The sequence below is a fragment of the Canis lupus genome (assembly GCF_048164855.1).
Source record: "Canis lupus baileyi chromosome 15 unlocalized genomic scaffold, mCanLup2.hap1 SUPER_15_unloc_2, whole genome shotgun sequence".
Classification (NCBI taxonomy): Eukaryota; Metazoa; Chordata; class Mammalia; order Carnivora; family Canidae; genus Canis; species Canis lupus.
The window spans coordinates 155,814-180,905 of NW_027326421.1; the positions used below are offsets into that span (position 1 = coordinate 155,814).

Consider the following 25,092-nt stretch of genomic DNA (forward strand, 5'->3'; position numbering starts at 1 on the left):
GTCCTTTAAGTATGACACACAGCAGGTGTCCAACAAACACACATGGAATTGAAGAGGAAAGTCAAACTGCCTAGACTATTTAGGCCTTCTCTACCTGCATATTCTAGAACAGCAAGGCTGCAGAATGGCTGATGACTGCACAGATGCTAATGGTCTCAATGGAGACTAGCACTCCAGCCACACAGCCTGTGCCCTGGGCTCTTGCTGTTTCCTCTGCCTAGAAGCCTCTTTCTGAGACATCTAGCTCTTTCCCTCATCTCCTGCTGACCTTTGTTCAGATGTTACCTTCAAAGAAGGGCCTTTTCTGTCTATCCTATTTTTTTATAAATTTATTTTTTATTGGTGTTCAATTTGCCAACATATAGAATAACACCCAGTGCTCATCCCGTCAAGTGCCCCTCTCAGTGCCCGTCACCCAGTCATCCCTACCCCCCGCCCACCTCCCCTTCTACCACCCCTAGTTCGTTTCCAGAGTTAGGAGTCTTTCATGTTCTGTCTATTCTATTTAAGATTTCAATTCCTTGGACAGCCCAGGTGGCTCAGCGGTTTAGCGCCACCTACAGCCCAGGGCCTGATCGTGGAGACCTGGGATCAAGTCCCTCATGGGGCTCCCTGCATAGAGTCTGCTTCTCCCTCTGCCTGTGTCTCTGCCTCTCTCTCTCTCTCTGTGTGTTCTCATGAATAAATAAAATATTTTTTAAAAAAGATTTCAATTCCTCCTCTCCTATTAGGATGTGAATGTTTATGCTCCCCCCAAATTCTGATGTCCTATATGATGATATCAGGAGGAGACCCTATGAGAGGGTCTGAAGTAATGAGGGTGGAGCCTGCATGAATGGAAACAGTGCCATTATTAAAGAGACCCCAGTGAGCTCCCTCACCCCTTCCACCATGTAAGGGTACAACAGAGGTCTGAGACCAGAGAGGGCTCTCACCCAACCGTGCTGGACTTCCAGGCTCCAGAACTATAAGAAAGAAATTTTCTGTTGTTTATAAGCTACCTAGTCTGTGGTATTTTTGTTCAAGCAGACTAAATAGGCTATGACCCCTGCCCATCTTCTCCAGCAATTCCCTATCCATTTTTCTGATTTTTTTTTTCTGTGTATCACTCATCACCATCTAATAAACCATGTATTTTACCTCTTTCCTTTTCTTATTTTCTACTCTACACCCATCTCCTAGAATGTAACCTCCACAAGGGCAGAAATCTTTGTTCATTGTGTTCACTCTTTCACTCTCAAGGACTATGCTTAGGATAGTCCCTGGCAGGTTAAGTACAAGGTAGTGACTCAAGATATTGCTATGAAGTGAATTTTAAGGGTGAATCATAAAGCCTTTATAAAATATCTACTTCTCCTTGGTACTGTTTGCTTCTATACAAGACTGCTACTAGAAGCCAAGAAATACCACCTGATCTAATGCACAAAGCCTAGTGTATCTGCATCATTAGAGAGCTAGCAACGCATGGAAGAGCAGAACAGGTGTCTCCCCTGATGCCAGCACCAGAGAGATTAGGAAAGTGCTTCACTTCCATACCTTCTCCTTTAACAACTTGCTGCACAATTAATTCAATGAAATAACTGTTTAACAGATACCTTCAAAGTGCCGAACACAATACTAGGTGTTGGGAACACATAATCACACTTGCTCACAGCCAGCTCAAAGTAGAGAACAGAAAAGAGAACAACAAAATAAATAGTGACTGAACTATAAGGACAAGTGTAAGAGTCTCCACAAAAATGGCAAAAACAAAACAAAGAAACAAGCAGAAACATGTTTTATATGAAAACATATAGGGTGACAACTTCCAGATGGGAGAACCAGACATTGGATGACGCTGAGTTGAATCTTGAGGGATGAGTGGGAATTTGACTAGTAGAGTTGACAGGAGTGTGAGAGGAAGTAACAAAAACTCAGAGTAATGAAAGCACTGTAAGGCATGGGGTGGAAAAGTCAATGGCAGAGCCATGCAGACAGGGAGCGATGGGAAAGGGAGGTAGGATCAGCCCACAAAGGGCCACAAAAGCCATGCTGTGAGGTTGGCTTCCTTCTACAGAACAATAGAAGACTATTTGAGATTTTGCAACAGGGAGTGAATATGAACAAAAGTGAATATCTAACATTCTTCTTGAATCTTTTAATATCTTCATCCCATATAATTCCTTGGAGTCCTAACTTTATGAGTATCCTAACCACCATCCAAAGAAAGATTTCCCTCCCTTAGTCCTAAGCAACCATCTCCATCAGATTTATAGTTTATTCCTACCCTCTTAAAGATTATCATCTAAAGCAAATTCACTGAATCAACAGAAATATGAAGAATAAACAATAAAAAACAAAATAATCCAATAGTAAGTTTGATGGGTAGGAACCCACTATCGTATTTCATTGTGGTATAGGGCCTGGAAGTTGAGAAATCCTCCACAAAACCTTCCCGATCACCTAAGGTCCTGCCATCCTCTCATAGTTCCTGGTTTGGAATAATAATGATTGCAACAGCAGCTAAGAACAATCACCTTACTATGAGTCAGGTCCTGGGCTAGGCACTGGCATAGATTCTCTTGTTTAATCTTCACAACAGGACATGAAGTAAATGCTGTTTTTATCCTATTTTAACACATGAGGAACCTGAGGCTTGACAGAATTAAGTAGTTTGCCCCTAACTAGTCACCGACATAAATCTTAAACCGAGGTCGGACTACAGAGCACATAACCTTAACCACCACCCTTAGTACATGTTCGACATTTTTATTCTCCATTGTATACATTTCTAATGTTCCCCACATGGGTAAGTTCTAGGAGACAAATGTGCACATTTTTTTCTTTATATATCCTTCAATGTATCACCTGTGAACTGGAGAACCACTAGTGAATGAATGGCTACACTTTAAGGCACTGATAATATATGATAAAGGAGTTCAGACATCGAAGACAGTCACTTTACAGACAAGTGGTCATACAGCTTAATACTCTAAGGCCAAGAAAACTAGACCATCAACAAATACCATTCTGATGGCATGGATGATGGGCAAGAATCACCAAGAAAGCTAGGGGACCTAGGAATGCTCACCAAGATCTCATCTATGTGTGGTCAAGGGAACATGCTGAATATGGGTTAAGAGAATGCCTAAGAAGCTTCTGTGGAGAAGAGTGGTCATAAAAATTCTTTCTCAGAAAAAAATGACATGACCTCTTAAAACAACAGACTTAGTGGAATTATCAACCAGATGGGCCAACCTGATTTGCAAAAGGATGCTCTGCCCAATCCTTAGGGGCAAAGAAACCAATTACTACCATTCTGTTATAACAAGCTCCCAGAGCACCCAGCCAGGGGTGAAAAAAATGTGTCCGATGCCCCTTTCCATTTCCCCACAGCCCAAACTCTAGGCTTTACATGGAGTAGATATGTGGTTAAGTGGGTGCTGACAATAGTGTAACGTACTCCACACCCTCGAGAGGTTCAGAAGCAAAGGTGTCACAATCCCAGCTGCTGCCCCTGCTCTGGGCTTACCGTCATTGACACTGTCACTGGTGGTAACATGGGTAAATGGTGACTGGGCCCGAGGCTCCTCACACAGGGAGTAGCTGTGTTCAGCCTGGATGAGAGGTGCTGGGGATGTTGGGGATGGCTCCACCTCCATCGACACGCTCTTCTCTGAGAGGAAAGGGTCATTCAGGAGCTGACCCAACACGTTCTGGGAAAACTCATCCAGGAGTTCTGAGAAGTGCTACAAGAAACAAAGGAGGAAGAACTTTAAACCATAATCTGAAATTTACACATTATCCTGAGGCAAATACATCATCTAATGCCTCAGATGGAGTCACTTACATACAATGTCCAGTTATCTATTGCTATGTAGCAAACTACCCCAAAGTTTAGTGGCTTAAAATAACTACAATTTATTATTCCTTATTACTCTGTGGGTTGGCTAGGCAGACACGCTTATTTCATGTGAGTTCACGGAGCTGCTTCACCATCTCCCTCTGCCCACTGACTTATGCTCTTTCTTTCACTCTATCTCAAATTTTTAAAAATCTACCATTACAGACTACATTAAAAATAATAAAAACAAAATTTAAAAAAAATTGAAAGTCCATTTTGGCACCAGCTGCTAGAGCCATTTCTTTCCTCTTAACATTCCTGAGTCACAGACTAATAGGTGTCATCCTTACTGATTTAAATTTCGGGATATTTCTGGTATAGAAAGAAAGTTACAAAAGCAGATACGGCAATAAGAAGAACTGATCACAAATGGTGATGCTTAGGGTAAGCAAAGAAAATTCTTGAGATCCACATGGATACTAAGTTCTACCACTGAAGTGTTAATATCACACTCTGAACATGAATTCACTTTGGGGATGGGGAGGCAGGAGGTTAGAGTTCTAAGATTATGCTAGTCATAGGACAGAACTTCTTCTTTAATAAAGGAGAGAAGTAGACAAAAGGGAAGAAGCCCTTGTAGGTTAGGTCCTCAAAGTAGAGTTGAGATTGTGGTTTCGCCAACATCACCAACATGAGAAGTGGCTGCACCTCATCAGGATAAAATAGAGGGAAGCAACAGGCATTGGGCATGGCCTGATAAGCATCAGCCATCTACAAGAATAAGAGAGGTGCTTGGGGAGAGAGAGTTCTCTGCACACAAATATGTTTAGAACTAAGTCCTTAGGAGCATCTAAGGCAAGAATTACAAAGAATTACAAAGGTGTGTCTACATCACAATTACCAGGAGAGTTTTGTTTTAGTCATTTTATAATGAAATGTTTTAAACATTTTTGTTTGTTTGTTTGTTTGTTTTAAACATTCAGAGAAATTATAGAAATGGTACCATGAATAAGTATGTATTCATTCCTTTGGGGAAAAAATCTCATTTTTCCATGTTTGCTGTTGCAACCTTTTTTCTTTACTCTTTCCCTTTTAAGAAATAAAACATGAAGGGATTTTTTTAAATAAATTTATTTTTTATTGGTGTTCAATTTGTCAACATACAGAATAACACCCAGTGCTCATCCCATCAAGTGCCCTTTCAGTGCCCGCCACCCAGTCACCCCCACTCCCCGCCCACCTCCCCTTCCACCACCCCTAGTTCATTTCCCAGAGTTAGGAGTCCTTCATGTTCTGTCTCCCTTTCTGGTATTTCCCACTTATTTTTTTCTCCTTTCCCCTTTATTCCCTTTCACTATTTTTTATATTCCCCAAATGAATGAGACCATATAATGTTTGTCCTTTGATTGACTTATTCATGAAGGGATTATTAAAGCTCTCACCCATTTCCCTTCCTCCTTCCCAAAGCTAACCAATACCCTGGACTTGGTTAACATCCCCATTCAGGTCTACATTCTTATTATATATGCATATTTCCATTACATACTTGGTATGAACTTGGTAAACTTTAAATAAATAGTACCATCCCTCACACATCCTTCTGCAACTTTATTGTCTCCAAAAACATTCTTTTAGATTTCTTTATGTTTATAAATAAATAAAAGGCAGCTCAATTTCATTCATTTGAACTTCTGGCTTGTATTCCATTGTATTTATCTTTTTCTTCCTGAGAGATATTTAAAGATTTTATTATTATATGTGTGATATTATAATTAACATTCTTAAGTATGATGGGAAATTAAAAAATGTATATATAAACCTTGTGACTCACTTTCAAAGGGTTCTGAGATGTTCAAAAGCGTCTGTATGAAAACCATCACCACCACCTGTACTTCTAATGCTCATTTCAGTTTTTCAACCACTGAAGATCAACCCCATCCCCAGTCACTTCCCCCACGCCCTCACACCCCACTCTACACCCCCAGTTACAATTAGTTCCCTAGAAGCTTACAATGTCCCTAGAGGTTGAGATATGCCCAAGTCTTCCAACTCATAAACATTGCAGGCACCATGTGTTAAACCTGAAATAGGTAGTGGGGACATGAGATAATATAGAAGAAAAGAGACACGCCTGTGCCTTTCCTGAGCTTGCTGTTTAGAGAAACCAGTGGTTCTCACACTCTGGTGTCTGTATGAATCCCCTTAAGACCCAGATGGTGACTCGCAAGGCCAGGTGGGCCTGGGGATCTGCATTTCTAACCAGCTCCCAGATAATACTGCTGGCCCCCAGACCACATGCTGCATAGCAAGGAGAACACCTGCAAAGCTAAGATTAGGATACAGGTTTCCAGACTGTAAGACAACCTGAAGTCAGGAGTTGACTCCCTAAGCAGGTCCTCAAAGACAAATTCACTGGTTGCCTGAGGGTGGATATTCCGCAAGTATCTACCAGAGTTCCTCTCAAGACCAACATTCAGACAACAAAAAGAGAAATAAGTAACAGATCATTAAAATGCAAACTCAAGAGCTGAACGCACAGTCCCTGTATTTCCCAGCCACGATTCTGTCCCTTGTGCTGTAATATCAACTCTGGCCAGCTGTGCTGACCCTGCTAAACCTCTGGAATCCTGTTCTACCCTGAGGCAAGACTCTCTTTGATTGTCCTGCTTTCCCAAGGAAGCTGCCAGGTTGGGTTAGTCCGCTGACACCATTTTCTTTCTCCTGAGCAGCACTAATGAATGTTTTCATGAATGTCCCCCCAAATAACCAATAATAAACCTTCTCTAACTCTGCTAATCATCTCTAAACTCCCCCTACTTTGGGTTTTGTAGTAATTATCATGTTGCCAAACAACGTAGCCCTAAATGATAGGCGGTCCTGGGGAACTCGCAGTTGTTACTGAACGCATTATGAACCTCCTCAGAAGAAGGGACCATCTGTACCCGACCTCCACCCATACCTAGGAACTTGGCAAGGTGGTGAGCACTGAATAGGTCCCAGGGGGATACTTGTGATTGAAAAGATATTGTCCCAACTTGTCCCAACAGATGCTGTGACTCAGCCCAGCAGATCAGCTTTAGCTCAGTCTCCTTGGCAGCTGTGGGTTCAGGCACTCGGCATACAAGTCAACATCCTATTGCTGGTGCAGGGATGTGGCCCGAACTGGTCCATCATTACTGGCAGCCAGTGAGGGGAGATGGTATATGGTCTTGGAGACCAAAATCCAGACGAAGGGACAAAGTGAACCTCCTCAAAGAGAGAGCCTTCCCGGATCCTGCAAACACTCTAGCAAAGGACTATGCATGTGAATCTAAGGATTATGAAATTCTAGTTGACATGGCATCATAGCACTTTATCATTCTGCCTAATAGTCTAGTCAAGGTCTCTGGGTTTGTAAAGTATTTTCATAGCTTTCCACTCAATCAACGCTCAGAAGACCTCAGTCACCTACTGCTCGAGCTAGGCCTGGAACTAAGGTCCTCTTATTTCAAACTGACTTAACTTTCCCACAGTATTTCTCCTAGGAAAGAGGTGTTTGAGCTTCATGATCCAACTGCATGGTGAAGTTCCATCAAGTATAACACCAGGAAGCTGCTGATGATCATGGATGATGATGGTGATAAGACCAGGTCATCTGGTGGAGAAGCGCTTCACATATTAGACTTGCAGGAAGTGAGGGAGATGCTCTCCCCTAAAAGGCAGACACATGCCCATTTGCCAGTAAGAAAATGGGGGTTTGGGGCAGGCAGGCACATTGCCCAGGGTTGGAGTCACAGATTCCAAAGTCCATGCACTTTCTACTATAGAATGCTGCCTTATTTAAGTCTATCTCCAAAACTGACACATAGTGGGGGCTGGAGTTTCAAAATTATTTATATAGATTTCACCAACAGCCCGCCCACTTGTCTACCACAAACACAGTCTTCCATATTCAGTGTAGAAACGTGCCAGGGAGTCATCAGACGGGGAGGCTCCTCGCATCACTTCCAAGGGACACCAGCAGTATCGATGATATAGACATGTGGCTGCCCTTAGTACATGGTTCTTCTGCCAAAGGTTTCACGCTTCCATCATAGAATCTCCGAATGGGAACAAACCTCCTGACAGGATTGAACCCCTGCCTCGTGACAGGAGGGTTCCTCACCCACCTCAGTGAAGAAGACCCTCGGTAACTTGCTTTAAGAACTCATGTCAAGGTCTCATCTCCTCCTTATCTAAGACCCAACATTTAATATCCTCCAGCCTGGCCCCAGCTGTCCTGCAAAGTCTTGCCTCTTTATTCTAACACATGAAACTCTCATTCCAATCCTAATCATTTCCTCATGACATTGGGTGATATGGCGTTAGAGCCAGACAGCTCTGAATTTGAATCCTGACTCCTAGCTGTAGGGGCCTGTGTAAGAAGACCTCAAATCTCTACATTCCAGTTTGCTGCTCCGGTACCAGCTTCCTGTTGTGAGGATTGAGATAAATAATGTATGCACTACACCCAACACTTCATTGGCATCACAATCAATTTTTTAAAAGGCTCTTTAGGGGGAAAAAAAACCTATAAAAATGAAAACAATAAAATGTCACCATTTGCACTTGCACCTAGCTTCTCACAGTGTTATTTCTAGAATATCCTTTCATTTTCCTGTCCATTAGAAAACTACATAAAAAAAAAAAAGAATCCATTTCTTGTGCAGTTAGCTAGACAGACATGGCTTGCAAGAGATGTTTTACTTCCCCGACCAACTTCAGCCCTTGGGAATAAGTATCTCCTAATTTGACACCTTTTTACTCGTCCTTGATGTACCTCTCATTGCCAAGTTACTTAAATCCTTTGCCCTTGTGCCTTACAAACTCCATAACCAAGATATAAACATTTTTTTGCCAGCCCTGAGCCCAATACAGACCACAGATCATATGCACTAACAACTGTCTGGTCTCAGTTTATTACCATTCTACAATTTCCCAGCCAAACAGTAAACAAATCTCAATTAAAGCCAGGGCCTCCCTACAATTATAAAGAAGTGCTATCAAATGTTTAAAACATATATCCATGTGTACAAATCAGATAAACTGAGAGAAATTCTTAACCTTCCATAAATTTATTTTTTAAAAATTGACCATGGTTCTAAAGCACTGGCACTGTGTTTGTAGGTCATTTACCAGTTGTCAAAGGAGTGAGCAAGGAAAGAGTGGTTTATAGTCTGGGCTGCTCCTGCTGCTAACAATTGCCCCAAGAACTGAGGTCATGGGGCTGAGGAAAAGGGAGGAGGAGAAAAACAAAGGATTCATAATTCTTGAGCTCAAATAACTAGTCACATAAAGCTACTGAGCTATTTTCCTTGTACTAAGTTTCAATCTTTCTTTTTTTTTTAAGATTTATTTTTATTTATTAGAGAGAGAGAGAGAGAGAGAGATCATGAGCAGGGGGAAGGGCAGAGGGGAAGGGAGAAGCAGACTCCCCTGCTGAGCAGGGAGCCCAACGTGGGGCTCGATCCCAGGACTCTGGGATCATGAGCTGAGCTGAAGGAAGATGCTTAATTGACTCAGCCACTCAGGCACATCAAAGTTTCACTCTTTCAACAAAATATAGTGAGTGGCTACTCTGAGAACAGTACTGTAGTACTGGCCTTAGTTATAGGATGAATAAGGGTCGTTTTACAAAGAGATCGCTGTCCTGAGATGCCAGATGAGTTCCCCAAATGGATGTCCTGTGCCCCTATGGACCAACATGTTCAGAGAGCGTGTTCAAAGCAGCTTTGCCCTCCCGAGGTGGGCCTGACAGGCATCTTTTGTGCTCCAGCTAACAGGAGTAACCAGTCCCAGCCCTGGGCTTCTCTGGCTGGCACACTAGCTCTTCTGGATTCAGTTTCCTTGTCAGTAAACTCTGTGTGTGTATGTTTAGGGGGTGGGAAGAGTGAATGGACTTTGGTCTTGATTTCAAGACTTTGAAATCTCTCCTATTTTGAGCTCTGGACCCCATGGGGAATCTCATGAAAGCTTCCTACAAAAACATGCCCACAAATGCAGATTCCTGGTGGCTCTCCATTTCCTCAAGCCTGTCCAAGGACAGGAAAGGAGGATTCCATGGATCTCCAGTTTAAAAAAACAAAACAAAACAAAACACCCTAGTAGAGATAATGCTAACACAAATAGTTATAGGTCATTGAAATCAACCTATTCAGCTCTAATACCCTATAATTTTCTGAAATGTTGCAGGCAAGACAAAATGCAAAAGCTTTTCAAAACTTTGGAAAAGGAGGGAAATGCCCCCTTTCTGCTTCTTGGGTTTGTTTGCCCCCTTTTATCCTGAGGAGCCACAGGAGGTACCCACTGGACAGCAGTACCCAGCAGCTCCCTCAAGAGGCAGGGATCCCCAAGGCCTGCCACGGCTCCAGCAAATGTGCCCAACAAAGATTCCATTTTCCAGGCCTACTGCCTGGAATGGGGCTGCCTTTGCTGCTGCATCTGGCTCAAGGCTAGCTCTCAGGCTGGGGAAGAAGGGTTTTTAGTGAAAAATTGCAGCTAGGAGCCTTGCCCAGAGCACAGAAGGCTTCAAAGACTTGGAGCCACGGACAGACAGAGGGGACATGGTAGGGGCAAGTTGACAACTCCCAAAGCCTGAAAGAAATACAGAGAAATAATTTTGAGAGCACACCTCAAATTCACTTTAGAAACCAAGGTTTCCCTCCTGCAAAACACACAGTTGGCCAGTATCCCACAGGAGGGAGAGAGGGGGGAGGGAGGAGAAAAGAAGGGTGGAGAAAGGTGGAGAAGGGAGGGAAGAGGAAGGTGGGGAGGAATGAGGGGGGGTAGGGAGGAGATGCCCTTCCCTCTCCACTCTCCCAGGGGCCCCCTCGGAGGAGAGCATTCCTTAGACCCCAGTGGCTCTTGCCCTGCCAATGTGCCCTGGGCATACACCACACAGGACACAGCCAGACGCCTAGTGGAAGAGAAAAAGACTATTCTGTCAAAATCGCTAGGAAAAAAATGGCTCACAAATCAAACACTCATACAGTGAAACTTCAAGGGAACTCAATTTTTTGCTGGAACCAATATTTAGGTATAATACATACTTCTCTAAATAAAGAAATGTGGGGTTGAGCTTTAGAATCCCTTATTATACAGGCAACTGGAAAGTTTTTTTGGGGGGAGTGGGGGGCATTTTTGGTAAAGTAATACATGCTGCACTGAAATTTCACAAGCAGTAGCAGAAATTGTTTCTTAAAGAACCCAAACATCCAACCATTGGTTTGTAGTATCCAGATATGCCTTTCTTTGTAAAAATTAAAAGGTATATGAAATAGGTTAATCAGATTGTAAAGGCACTGGGGGGTGTGTATGTAAAGAAAGCCTTATAAATCCATTGGTAGGATGTATTTTGTTTTTTTTTTTGTAAAAAAGAGTCACCCGTAACTTATTTATTAGGCAAATATGAAGTTTTATGTGGTATTTGTTTCCAGGGAGACACACCAATACTAATTCCTTTTAAAAGACATGATTTTTCATCATCAAAACAAGTAATGGTGCATTTTTTCCAAATGCAATACAGTCTCGACAGTCTGTCGCAGGTGTTCTTGCTCAATGATTGAGGTGAAAAAATTCACTATTTTATACAAACAAATCAGCTAATGAGATGAAGGGAGATACACCCCGTGGGCGGCTCCTGCTGGGGAAGGATTGCTCAGAGATTCAGAGTTAACCGGCACAAAGAAAAATTCAATCTGCCTATTTTTTGGTTCATTTATAAGTATAGCTGCAAACGCCCCAAAATGTGCTTCTTAGTTCTCCTAGAATCCAGCCTTGTAGCTGGTAGAAGGCCTCTCTTTCCATGGCTTACCAGTATCTAACCAGTCCTCACAGGAATCAAATATGATGAGAAAACATGACAATAATAGTAATAATGCGCCATGTTGGATGCACAGTGCTCACAGGACAAACACTTCCACGTCATTACGGTTCCTGATCCCCACAAGATTAAGAAATATCTAGAAGGTGGGGACAGAAACTATAGAGACTCCTGTCAAGGTCAGGAATCCTGGTTTTCACCAACACAGAGAACTCAGCAACCAGATTCCTGATTGTCAAAGGCTTTTTGATTTGTAATTTGGGCCTTAGACCAGGACATCCCCTCCTACTGTGGGAGGAAATTCTTAGGATCCTTTTAGAGCAAGCAGAGCTGTTCCAGAAATAACATATAATACATGTCAGATGGAGTAGTCCTCTTTGATTTGTTTTAAGAAACTCAAACCATCCCCCTTGCCTCTTCCTTCTGCCACAACAGGCCGCTGAATCTCCCCAACACCAACTTCAAGATCATGGTCAAGCCAACCATCCAAGGTGGAGGGCAGTATAGAACCTGCCATTCTGTTCTCTCCAGCCTCAGTGGAGCCACCGACCTGGGACGTTGAGCTGCAGCCATCTTGACAACCATTTTGTCTGTCAGTCGGTCCCTATGTCCAGATTCCGTCTTCACATCGCAGTGGGAGCACTGGTGACCCAGCAAGGGCTCTCTCCCTCATCTATACCACACGCCAAAGCCAACAGGTTTACTTTTAACCTTCCCTAACTTAAAATCCCCACCATAACTCCCTCTAAGTCCAAACTCCCCACAGAGTTAAAGCAAATTTAACTTTCTTATTTGCCATCTCCCAAACCTCTGAAGTTTTTTCCTAATTGATGTTTTGTCCCTTGTTGATAATTCTCCTTCTGTGTTTTACCTTCAATTTGCAGTTTTTATCCTTTTACATTCTCATTACGTAAGCCAGGTGGGAGGCTTGTTATGGCCAGGCTCTTCTGTGTCTCCTGCCTCCTCCAAAGGCATAACCTCCTCCTCTTCTCACTGCCTTCCCCGTCTCCCTGCCCCATCATATACCTTCCCGTCTTCACCAGGAAATACTCCGGGCGTTCCCTCATGGGAATGGCATAAGCTCTAAGGAAGGCATAAGCTAAGATACTCATTGTTTCTATTCTCTTCGGTCCTACCCTAAAACAACTAAAATCTGGTATTTTGCTGTTCCAGAAAAACTCCTGGTTATGATAACAGGCTCCAGATCATAGACTGATGAAGCTTGAAGAAGTATTGGGGATCATCTGGGCCTACCTGGTCATTTTAATTTGACAAAATTGAGGTTCAGGGCAAGATGTGAAATCTTTATCCTGTTGGTTTTGGAACCAGAAAGATGGTGATTCCCACAGGGATCACCAAACAAATGCCCGAAGAGTCTCACAGACTTCCTTCACAGAAGTCTTTGAATAGGACAAATGTTTTGCAATGGAGACAATTCCATCTCAAGTTAAGAGCCAATGCCAAGGATGTCAGGTGTGAAAAATTAAAGGAGCCATAAAGTTTTCACAAAAAAAAAATGGCATACTCCTTTGAACTCTACTTATTTATAAGCCAGATATGTCATCAGATTACCAAGATCACTTTATCCCTAGAATGCCACACTAGAAAAAGGAAAGTGCTTCAAGAGTATACATTACTATCTGCCTTGTTGTTCAAATGCACAGGGAGTGACTCACTGCCAGGAGGTACCCCTTCACCCCCAGATAAGAGCAACAGGAATCCCACGTGTTGCCAAACTAGGAAACCCAGACAAGTTCTGGCTTAAAACCACTTAGACTTTTACTCTGTTAGATCTCACCTAAGTGCCCCACCTCCCTGGAATGCTGGCCTGCTGAAACATACCGGAGGCTCTTGACCATGCAAAGGAGTGTTCCATCCACTGGACTTATGAGTCAGAACACATATATTCTAGGTCAGCTCTGCCATTTTTAGCAGTAACCTTGAGCAAATCACTCAGGCTTTCTACTCCATCTGAAATTAGGAAAAATACAATCTGCCTCTCAAAATTGTCACAAAGATAAAATAAATTCATAGATAGTCTGATCCAGATATAATATGGCACTATGGCAGATAAAAATTGGCTGAGAGGGGCAGCCCCGGTGGCGCAGTGGTTTAGCGCCGCCTGCAGCCCAGGGCGTGATCCTGGAGACCCTGGATCGAGTCCCATGTCAGGCTCTCTGCATGGAGCCTGCTTCTCTCTCTGCCTGTGTCTCTGCCTCTCTCTCTCTCTACAGCTCTATGAATAAATAAATAAAATCTTTAAAAAAAAAAATTGGCTGAGAACCATTAATGGGCTATGACCATGAAAGCTACAGTCACCAACATAGTTATTTCTTATTCCTCTTGACCGGCCAGTTAACAACTGCAAATATTGGGAGCATGACACCTATTGGATATCTGTTCCTGCATGTTCCTTCCTCTTCTGAAACCCAACCAGCTGAGATAATAAACTTCCTTCTATTTCCAAATGCTTTTAGAATCCGAGAGTTCAACAGCTTGGTCAGAACAGAAATCTTAGGATTGTGAGGAGAAAAGAACCACCAGTTAGTTAGCTCCCTGTTAACTGGAGGAATTGGAGGGAGATTGGAAAGGTAAGCTCTATTATTTTTTTTAAGATTATTTATTTCTTGGGCAGCCCTGGTGGCTCAGCTGTTTAGCGCTGCCATCAGCCTAGGGCCTGATCCTGGAGACCTGGGATCGAGTCCCACATCGGGCTCCCTGCAGGGGCCTGCTTCTCCCTCTGCCTGTGTCTCTGCTCTCTTTCTCTCTCTCTCTCTCTCTCTCTCTCTCCATGTGTGTGTCTCATGAATAAATAAATAAAATCTTTTTAAAAAAGATTTTATTTATTGGAAAGAGAGAGTAAGAGAGAGAGCACGTGCAGAGGGGAGGAGCAAAGAGAAAGGGAGAGTCTTAAGCAGACTCCAAGTTGAGAGCAGAACCCCTATGAAGGGCTCAATTTCACCCTGAGGTCAAACCAGAGCCAAAACCAAGAATCAGACACTAACTAACTACATCACCCAGATGCTCCAAGCTCCATTATATTATTCACTTAACTTTTAAAGATTTTATTTATCTATTTGAGGGAGACAGAGAATATGAGCAGGGGAGAAGCAGAGGGAGGAGGACAAGCAGACTCTGCACTGAGTGCAGAGCCTGGTGCAGGACTTGATCACAGGACCTTGAGATCATGACCTGTGCCAAAATCAAGAGTTGGAGGCTTAACCAACTGAGCAACCCAGGTGCCCCAAGTTCCATTATTTTAAATGAAGAAGCTAAAGTTAAGAGACACCAAGGCACACCCTTAGAAGCAAAACGTGATTTTTATTCACTCTGAACAGTTTCTTTCACTAATAAGAGCTCAATAAGACCTGTTTTGTTATCACTACTACAAACTTTGCCGAAATTGGGAAAAATTACTAAGCATTTCTCTGCTCTATCAGCCTATTAACACAATAAGAGATTGTGAGGCTTATTTATTCCTGGTGATCTCATACTAGATTCTAGTTTGTTCTTTCGGTTACCAAGGGGCTCAGTATTCAGTTTATCAATTCCTTTTTTTTTTTTTTTTTTTTTTTTTTTTTTTAGTTTATCAATTCCTAATTGATAAATTTTCCTCTTCCCCTTTTGAAAACCAGGTCCACATCTCCAGTCTTAAACCCCGATAGTCCTCCATAGATCATCACCTCAATTACATCCATGTTTCTTAAAGTGCTTTTTCATTGTATCCAGCAAATTTTTATGGAAACTCTCCACTCAAACTTTTATGACTCTGGTCACAGCCAAACTGGATTATCAAGTGCTCACTTGGTGGCACACCTGACAAAAAAGGCCCAGAAAACCCAAAGTAAGCTGATGAGAAGAAAGAGATCATCACCTAGGGGGTTACTGAGAATCCAAGACAGAGGCAGCAGAAAGTGAGAAATATAGAGCAAGTTGGTTGTGAAAAAATGTCCTGGACATGTTCAAAGATACCTGGCCCTGACAGTGAATAGCAGCCGGCCAAAGCTTCCCCAAGATGGCTGTTTTCAGATTCTCAAGTCTTGCTCTGGAAGTGGAGTTCAGGGGTTCCAAGAGGTATTCATCTGTGTGCTTTGGTCACCAGGCTGATACTCCCAGTCACATAGCTACAACCCTGCCTTTCCTCTTCATTTGACCTCGGAGGGCTTGGACGATGTCTAAAGAAGGTGAAAAAGGAGAGGCTGCATTCTCTTTCTAAGAAAGACCATGCATGGAATGTAACAATCTCAGGGTTGTCATGAGAATAAGCAAACTGAAGATATTTTGCAGTCCCTCTGGAAAACAATGTGCAAACACCATATTTGAAAAGTTAAACATCTTAATTGTGTATTTTCCTCCCAAAAGACAATGCAGAACAATGCTTCTACAGTCTTTCCATTATTTAACGGGAGTGGATACTTGCTTCCTGAGTCACAAAGAGGGAGCAGTTGCTCTCTGGTCATAAAAGGTGCTTTTCCCTTATGCCTGAAGCCAACGGTCTCAGAAATTACATAAGGTTTGACTGTAATAATGATGCAATGCTTCTGTGGGGGCAGGGAATGTTTTGGAAAGAAAGTCAGCAAAGTTTCATTAATAAATAAAATAAGTCAAAAGGGCAGCTGCTGGTGTAGCAGAAGGAACTCTCTATTTGGAATCAAAAGGTCTGGGTTTAGACCTAGCTCTGTCACAACCTGGCTCTGTAACTTCAGGCAAGTATTTAACCTCTTGGGTCTCTTTTCTTAGAATACAAAATAAAAGAGTAAAACCAGCTGGTCTCCCAGGCCTCCTGCAGCTCTGACATTCTGAGATCGGTTATGATGTAGGCGGCCTCTGCTTCCCCTCACCAAGGGGAATAAAACAGTCTGAAAACAAATCTTAAGCCTGAGTCAGTGTTCCCTGCAACTCCTTCTCTCTGGCCTTTTCTGAGGCTCTTTTGGCAAAGAATTCGTACCCCTGAGGATGACTGAGCTAACAGCTGGATGGTACTTGGCTAATTTCTGCCTTTGAACAGCTGGCCTAGGAGACAAACAACCAGACAGGATTTTAGTAGAATAAAATGACTCAACTTTTGCAGGCCAAGTACAGATGGACAGAAATATCCAACCTAAAAAGTGCTATACTGCTTTTCCCTGGCCCACAATCCCTCGCCTGGACCAATATCCTTCCAGCCTTAGCTATGCAGAACCACTATGAGAAATGGGGGAGAGAAAAAGGGTTAGACAACTTCTAGGAAGCCCCAGAAAAATTCACGGCTGTAAGTTTCATGTTTTCTGCTCTGTCCCTTAGAAGAAACCAAATATTGTGAAGTGTTTAGAAGTTCTCAACCAGACCATGTTGTTATTTTAGGTAAAAAGAATCTTTGATTGGCATTGTCCTGCATGTACCGGGGGGCCCCCAGACACTAGATGCTAGTAGCTTCTCACCCCCCATCACAAAGACAGTCCAAAATCTACCATGTGTGTCAAAAAGCCAAAGGAGAACACTTCTGATATGTAGACTCAGCTGGATCACACGGATGTTTATGTTAATTTGGGTTCTTCCGTGGGTCTGTTTTCATTATTCACGAGAAATGCAGCAAGAGGTCAACAAGTTCTCTGGATGGCTGTCTGGGTCACTGAATTGTTTTCCCTCCGCTGCGTAACCACCCACCAATATCTGAGGGCCCCTCTACCCGAGAAGCCTAATATACTCAACATTTGTGAAGCTTGGTTTTCTAAGAGGCTCAATCTCGCAGTAACTTTTAAAGTCTGATCCTTTGCTCACCTTTGTTTAAACAGATTTTTGCCACCAGCAGGGAGAGAAACAGAGCAGCTCACAAAACCGCACACAGAGTCTCTGTGTGGAACCAAGGGGCCGCTGGGGCACGTCACTGGCTCGTGATGTCTGCAACGTGCGGTAAAATTAGTAAATCGTGCCGGTGCTAATACCCCAGTCTCAACAAAGTGGTTTGTTTATTAGGGCTTCTTGCTCACAAAAGAGGTATTTAAAAACTTTTACAAGGAAACTTGGGGATGGACTAGGGGAAAACTAAACATAAAGCACAAGTTCTGCTTTTGCAAGCAGCCAGCGCTCTGTCAGTGACACTGGAGCACCCAACACCCACAGATGGATGAAGCAAGCACTGGGTGGCATCACCAGAATCACAACCACTAAGACAGATTTACTGCTTAAAGGTGGATAATCCTGACTTGATATTTGCCATCCATATGAAATGTAAAATAGCCCATATGAGATTGTTTTCATAAACGAAGGTAAGTAAAGAATCTAAGTTAAGTAGACTCAAATTTGAAACCTAAGTAAATAGATTTCAAATGCTATTGTAGAAAGCTGTTTGTGAACATATTAAAGTGTAAATATATATATAATATATATAATGACATATTAAAGTGTAAATATATAAATAATATATATTATATATATATATATAATCTCAAAGAGAAAACATTACAACAGCTGAATTCCCTCTACATTTCAATTGTAGAGAATTACATACAAATGCTATAACGTACAGGGAGATATCTGACAAAATGTTGACAAGTTTCTGCTTCATAACAGATGTGTAACTAGTCATAGGGTGCAACAGATGCGGGGTTGTAATTCCTATTTATATTTTCGACACTGAAAATCTAGGAGTTACAATGGGGGGAAAACTGTTTTTAAAAACAGACTCCGGAAAAAACAAAAAACAAAAAACAAACAAACAAAAAAACCAGACCGTTTAATCAAATTAAGTGAGACCTGGATTAAATAGGCCTCAGGGAACAAAGAACAGCGAGGAGAGCTGACTAGAAATAGCATTGTCTGCCCAGAAGGCAGATTTTCTATATTTTGTTCCTGATAAAAAAAATAAAATAAATAACCCATTGGTAGGCACAGGCTTACAAGACAATAGGACAATAATAACCCAACTCACAGAGCTGGGTCCCCGTCCACCCTCCCACCAGCACTTTAAATGTTAACACACAGAAAGCTCTTCCCGACGGGGCCTTTCTCCAGTGAGCGTGGCTACCACAAATGAACAGGAAGGGTTTGTTTTCAAAAACGGTTTCAGTGGGGGGACCCGTAAGCAACAGAATCTCTAACACTGGAAATGAGTTCCCTTTTATTTACCATCCCCTCACTAGGGTGGGCCTCAGAACATCTCTGGACTATGGCCCCAACAATAACACTTTTGTAAATCAAATTTTCCTCCCTGAGCCACTACAATTAAGCTTTTATCCTTAGATTGTAGTTTCTCTTCTCTCGTGAGTTAGGGCCACCAGCCATAAATCCCTAAAATAATATCTTCCATCCTTTCTTTCGAACTCCACTTCCCAAATTATAGAGAAAACAGACCAGCACTGGCCACTCACTCTCTCTTAGCCACTGTGGGAGGCTGAATTCTAAGATGACTCTAAGACTTCTGCTCCCCAGTGTATACACCCTATAAGATCCCCTTCCCCTGAGTGTGGCCTGTATGACCTGGGAAAATGATGGTGCTCCGGTGAGGGCCAGGTTATATTATGGTGAAGGCAATTTTGCAGATATAATTAAGGTCCTAATTCAGCTGACTTTGAGTTGATCAAAAGAGAGATTATTCTGAGTGGGTCTGACGTAATCAGGCAAGCCATTACAAAGAAGTTCTAGAAGTCAGAAAGAAAGAGATTTTGCTACCGGCCTGGAAGAAGCAGACCACCGAGAGTCCTACAGATACAAGAAACTGAACTCTGTCAACAACCACATAAGCCTGAAAGAAGACCCCAAACTCAGAGGAGACTGTAGTCCCACTTCACACCTGACTACCGTTTGGTGAGACCTTGAGCAGGGGACCCAGCTAAATCACAGCCAGACTCCTGACCAAGGGAAATTGTGAAGAATATATTGTACTGCTCTAAGCCAGGAAGTTTGTGGTAATTTGTTACATAGCAATAGAAAACTACTACTCCCACAAACTGGCCACGCGTCTCTCTATTCCCTCATCCACACTCTTCTTGTCCACATCTCCAAAGATGTTTTTGTGGAGGAAAAGTCAATCCTGAGGACAAATGTGGAGGCTGGAGACTCTATGTGCCTTGTCGTCAGCCTCAAACTGAAGAGTGTGGCCCTGCCCCTTACTTGTCCAAAGCACTCCACCCCTATTTCTTGAACCTGATGCTTTGCCTCACCTCCCTCTGTTCACTCCTTTTGGGAAGTCTGGCCAAGATGGCGGCTATGACTTCATACCTGGCCTCCTAGACCACAGATCTGGGTTTGGATAAGTCTCTTTTTCCTGGCCAAGACGAAATTGACTTTTTTCTTTTAAAAAAAACTTTTACAATAACACCAAGAGGGGGAAGGAGAAAGAATTTTTGAAATTAAAAAAAAAAAAAGACACATTTACTTAGGACCATTAACTTGCTCTATGTTAACTAAAGGCTAGTCATAGCCTGGGTTGGCTGGTATAGCTTCTGGAATATTAATCACCACATCCGCTTCCCTCCCCCGCCCTGTCATTGCAGGAGGTTTACAACTGTGCCAGTTTCCCTCTGGCCCGACTTGCATTTGAGTTGGCACCTTGACTAGCTCCAGGGCCCTTCCACTCTGCGGCTTCCCTCCCAGGTCCTCCTGCTCTGGTTTCTGGCTCCGTGGATAACCAGGTACCACCCATCTGATTTCAACAATTCCTCTGTTAGGCCTCCTACTGGGGACCTCACAAGATAACACTTTTGTGTCACTCACTGCCTTTAGGTCTCTTTGCTCCTATTCTTACCCTTTTCTCTGAACTCTTCAAACTCAGCTAAAATATATTAAGAATTCACTGTGTCAGGCAACTGTGCTGAATGCTGGAGATACAGAAATGCTGTCATGCAGTTCAAGGCCTACTAGGATTGCCTAAAACATGCTCAATAGTCCATGATTGAGGCTGGTGCTATACTATGCCAAAACTCAATTCATGGTCAAACTATTTTTCTTGGTTAGTGCCTAAGCTTTGTCTTTTTTTTTTTTTTAAAAAATTTATTTATTTATGATAGACAGAGAGAGAGAGAGAGACAGAGAGAGGCAGAGACACAGGAGGAGGGAGAAGCAGGCTCCATGCCGGGAGCCTGACGTGGGACTCGATCCCGGGACTCCAGGATCGCGCCCTGGGCCAAAGGCAGGCGCTAAACCGCTGCGCCATCCAGGGATCCCAGCTTTGTCTTGCTAATAGCCAGAAAAGCAGCATGGTGGCAACCGAAACTTACCTGCAGCTTCTCTGTCTCCTATAAATATACACTTTAGAATTGGGGGGGAAAATGTAATAGGATTTCAGTGTCTAAGGTCCCTAATGGACTTCTCACTACTAGACTGTCTACTTGTAGGTGATCATTGCCAATAACAGAAGGAAATACAATACTGACTCGCCTTGGGGCAATATGAACCAGTACAGGTAAATATTACCTCTAAGAGGGTTCTCTTGACTATTCAAATGTGTGCTGGGCTCAACACAAGAATTCCTTAGTTTGAATTTTCCTATTGAATCCACAGGCATGAATATTAGCATATTACTGAAAAATAACTTCATGAAAACAAGCTGAACATTTACCAACCATGTATCTGTCTTAGACTGTCAGCTCCTAGAAGGTATATCACGTGCATTTTGTTGTCTTTGTTCTGTGACCTGCACAACATGATGAGGAAGTGGCCATTCACATGAGTTCTACAGAAGACAATGAAAACCAGCCTGATCCTGGGAAATTGCCCATGTCAGCTTTGTTACTCTGTCCCAGGCTTAAGCATGACTGTGTATGAGTCATCAGAAATATAATGAGACATTCACACAAGAATGGGAAAAATCTCAAACCAATTATACAAGAAGGTATCCCTCTATCTAGCTGAGAAATCAGTCAATAGCTCACATCAGTGTCCAAAGATCACTGGTCTCAAGCTGATCTCAAAGGCCAAGCCAGCAAAAACAAATGTTTTCCTCAAGGGAGATACCTGATGTCAAAGTTCAGAAAGAAATAGCCAACTTGCACCAGTAGTTTAAAATTCAGATTGCTGACCCAATCACCCCTACCGTTGTCACACAGGAGTTAAAAAAATAATACCAGAAATGTACACCTGTACTATACAGGTGTGAAACTAGATCTCAAACATTTTATTGGACTCAGACATTCTCATGAATCGTAAAATTATCAGGATAAAGGGAATTTTTTTAGACTACCCTCTAACCCTAGTGAAATTAACTCACAGGCTGGCTGCTTAGGAACACCTTATCTAGTTTTGGGGATCTTATTGTGCAAGTCACTTATTTATATTTCACTTTTCCCAACAAAATGGGTGCCTGTGTTGCATTAATCTCTTCCCACACCACTTATTTTACCTTATGCAAGCCTCTTCTATCACTTCAGCTCATTCAACAGTCTACACACACATAAAGCTTGTCAACATCCCAGTCAAGATTAGGAAGAAAATCTAAGGAAGACTTCATTGTTTATTTTGAAACATTTATATTTCTTATATGAGGGGAAAGTCATGAGTTACAGGAGATTAAAACTAAATAGCTATGTGAACTTAGACACTTATTGATGCAGAATCCAATGTACACTGTTTATTTGATAATGGTGCTGGTGAAGGTGGTGATCTCCAGGCAGAATTGCCAGGAAGCAAAGGTCACTGTCAAGATTATTTATTGAAATAAATCTTAAAAAAAAAAAAAAAAAAAAAAGGGATCCCTGGGTGGCTCAGGGGTTTAGTGCCTGCCTGCCTTTGGCCCAGGGCGCGATCCTGGAGTCCCGGGATCGAGTCCCACGTTGGGCTCCCAGCATGGAGCCTGCTTCTCCCTCCTCCTGTGTCTATGCCTCTCTCTCTGTGTGTCTATCATTAATAAATAAATAAATAAATCTTTAAAAAAAAAGATTATTTATTGATTTTCTCTAAGGATCTATCTCCTTGTCAACACAGTTCCTTTTTTTTTTTTTTTTTTTCAACACAGTTCTCATCAGAGGCATAATGAGGAGAGAGTGGCTAAATACATTATTTTGTTAAATCTTCACAACAAACATATGGGTTACATGATATCATTATCCTCATTTTACCAATGAAAACATGAAAGCTAAAAAAAAAAAAAGAAAAGAAAAGAAAACATGAAAGCTCAGAGGGGTTCTGTAACTTGGCCAAGGTTGCACAGTTGAGGAAGGGACAGAGTAGGAAACCAAAATCAGTTTCTCTGTGAAAACCACATTTTTTTTCCAACATGCCTCTTGATCTTCCATGGTAAAAATGTGAGTGGACGGTGTCATGCATTTATGGGCCTTATGACTACTACCGTCTTTTCCAATGGGGATATCGACTCTCACCAAGCAGGCAGCATTCACAGAAAGGAACAAAACTCATTACCTGGGCCTCTACTGAAGGCAAAACACCTGATAGTCATTTCAGAAAGACCAGGTAAGGTTAAGTGTGCTTACCATCAATTCACATTGGTCTTTTTCTGGGAAAACTAAGGTAACAATTCCATCTCCGTCTGTGGGACATTGTAAAGATCAAATTACATACACAACATCAAAGAACTGCGCAAATACAAAAGCCCTTATAAATGGAAGGTGGAATTATCTCCCTTATCCCCTACTGAGACTCAGAGGGCTATTTCCTACTGCATGCTTCTGAGCTACTCCCTCGTAGCACTTGTTTCAGGATTTGGTTTGTTTGGGGTAGGGAGTGAGGAAGGATTATGAAGATTTCACAAACACCAGAGAAGCATGTTGGTACCTTTCCAAAGTGAGTCATTTAGGGTTCAGTTAATCACAGCAAAGCCAGTCAGTACAATAGTGTACACAGCCAATCCTCATTATAGACAGATTCCCTATTTGCAGATTCGCCTACTTGCCAACATTTATTTGTAACCCCTAAATCAATACTTGTGGTACTTTCACGATCATTCACAAATATGCACAGAGAGGCGACACTCTGGGTTTCCTGAAGTGCACATTCTCAGCTGAGCCTGAAGCTCTGCCTTTTTGTTCCAGCTGTCATACCATAAGCAAGTATCTTTTTCATGGGCTATTTACTGCCACATTTTTCACATTTTTGTGCCCTTTGTTGGTGATTTTGTTGTTTAAAATGGCCCCCAGGGCAGCCCCGGTGGCGCATCCGTTTGCCGCCTGAAGCCGGGGGGTGTGATCCAGGAGACCAGGGATCGAGTCCCCCGTCGGGCTCCCAGAATGGAGCCTGCTTCTCCCTCTCCCTCTGCCTGTGCCTCTGCCTCTCTGTGTGTGTGTCTCTCATGAATAAATAAATAAAATTCTAAAAAAATTAAAATGAAAATAAAAAAAATAAAATGGCCCCCAAAGACGGTGCTAAAGCACTGGCTAGTGTTTCTAAGTGCAAGGGAGCCGTGATGTGCCCTATGGAAAAAAATATGTGTTAGGTAAGCTTCGTTCAGGCATGACTTACAGTAAGGTTGGCATGAGCTCAATGTTAATGAATTTTTAAAATATATTAAATAAGGTGTATTTATACAGAAACACACATAAAACAAAGTTACATATTAATCAGTTAATGAAAATATTGTGACCTGAGGCTCACAGGAAACTAACCCTGTCTTTCCTCCAGGGGCAATGACTTAGTCCCCATTGACTCAGTGCTCAGAGCAACTTTATAGAACATAACTACCCCCCAAATAAGAATGGGCTGTATTTAGTCATTAAAATTTGTAGGCACAGAATATAAACATGAGGAGGTGTGGGAAACTGCCTGCTATGCATTTAGAGAGCCACATATTAACTATCTAAAATAATATATTACATAAAAAAGATTGGAGGGGAATATACAAAGTAGGTAATGGTGCCTCTAGGTTAAGAGAATTAGAGATTTGTTTTTATTTCTCCAGCTTCGCTTAAAAATAAAATTCTAAATGCAAAATAATTCCCACCATTAATATCAGTGAGAAAAATACGGAAATCCTCCTCGTCAATTCTGATTAATCCGACATTAGGCAACACTTCCAAATGTAATTAAAACCATCTGGGGGACTGGGGAGGTTTGATTCACTTTTCTGAGAAATTTGAAAATGATCTTCCTAACATGGATCAGACTTACTGTCCAGCATCATCGAAGATTCTTTGTGGTCTGAGTTCTATCCCTACCATCTATTCAGCCTCCTGCCCTACTTTCCAAGGGCTGATAAGACACGGCTTCAAGGCCCTCAGATTCTCAGCCCCTCACCTCAAATGTCAGCTCAGATGGGCAGTGCCTGTGCCGCTCATTGTAGTCACAGACCCTATTTTATCATCTTCATGGCATTTACTATTCTCTTAAGTTATCTTATGTATTCATCTGGTCCAGCTTTTATTGCCTGATCCCTGCCCCCTCCCTAGAACGAAGTGTCTGTGTCTGTGTGGCTCACTGTTTCCAGTCACCTCACCCCACCCACCCCCCCGGAAGGGCCAGCCAGGAGGAGCTCAATAAATATTTGCTGACTGACTCTCAGGTT

At 42.4% G+C, this 25,092-nt stretch overlaps 1 protein-coding gene across 1 annotated transcript in view; it reads right to left on the reverse strand.

Moving 5' to 3' along the window:
- CREB3L2 (cAMP responsive element binding protein 3 like 2) overlaps window positions 1-25,092 on the reverse strand; it is a 117,751-nt gene that overhangs the window by 46,607 nt on the left and 46,052 nt on the right. The window contains exon 2 of the mRNA XM_072819018.1: window positions 3,512-3,728. Coding sequence (XP_072675119.1) covers window positions 3,512-3,728 — 217 coding nt within the window. The remainder of the gene's footprint in view (window positions 1-3,511; window positions 3,729-25,092) is intronic.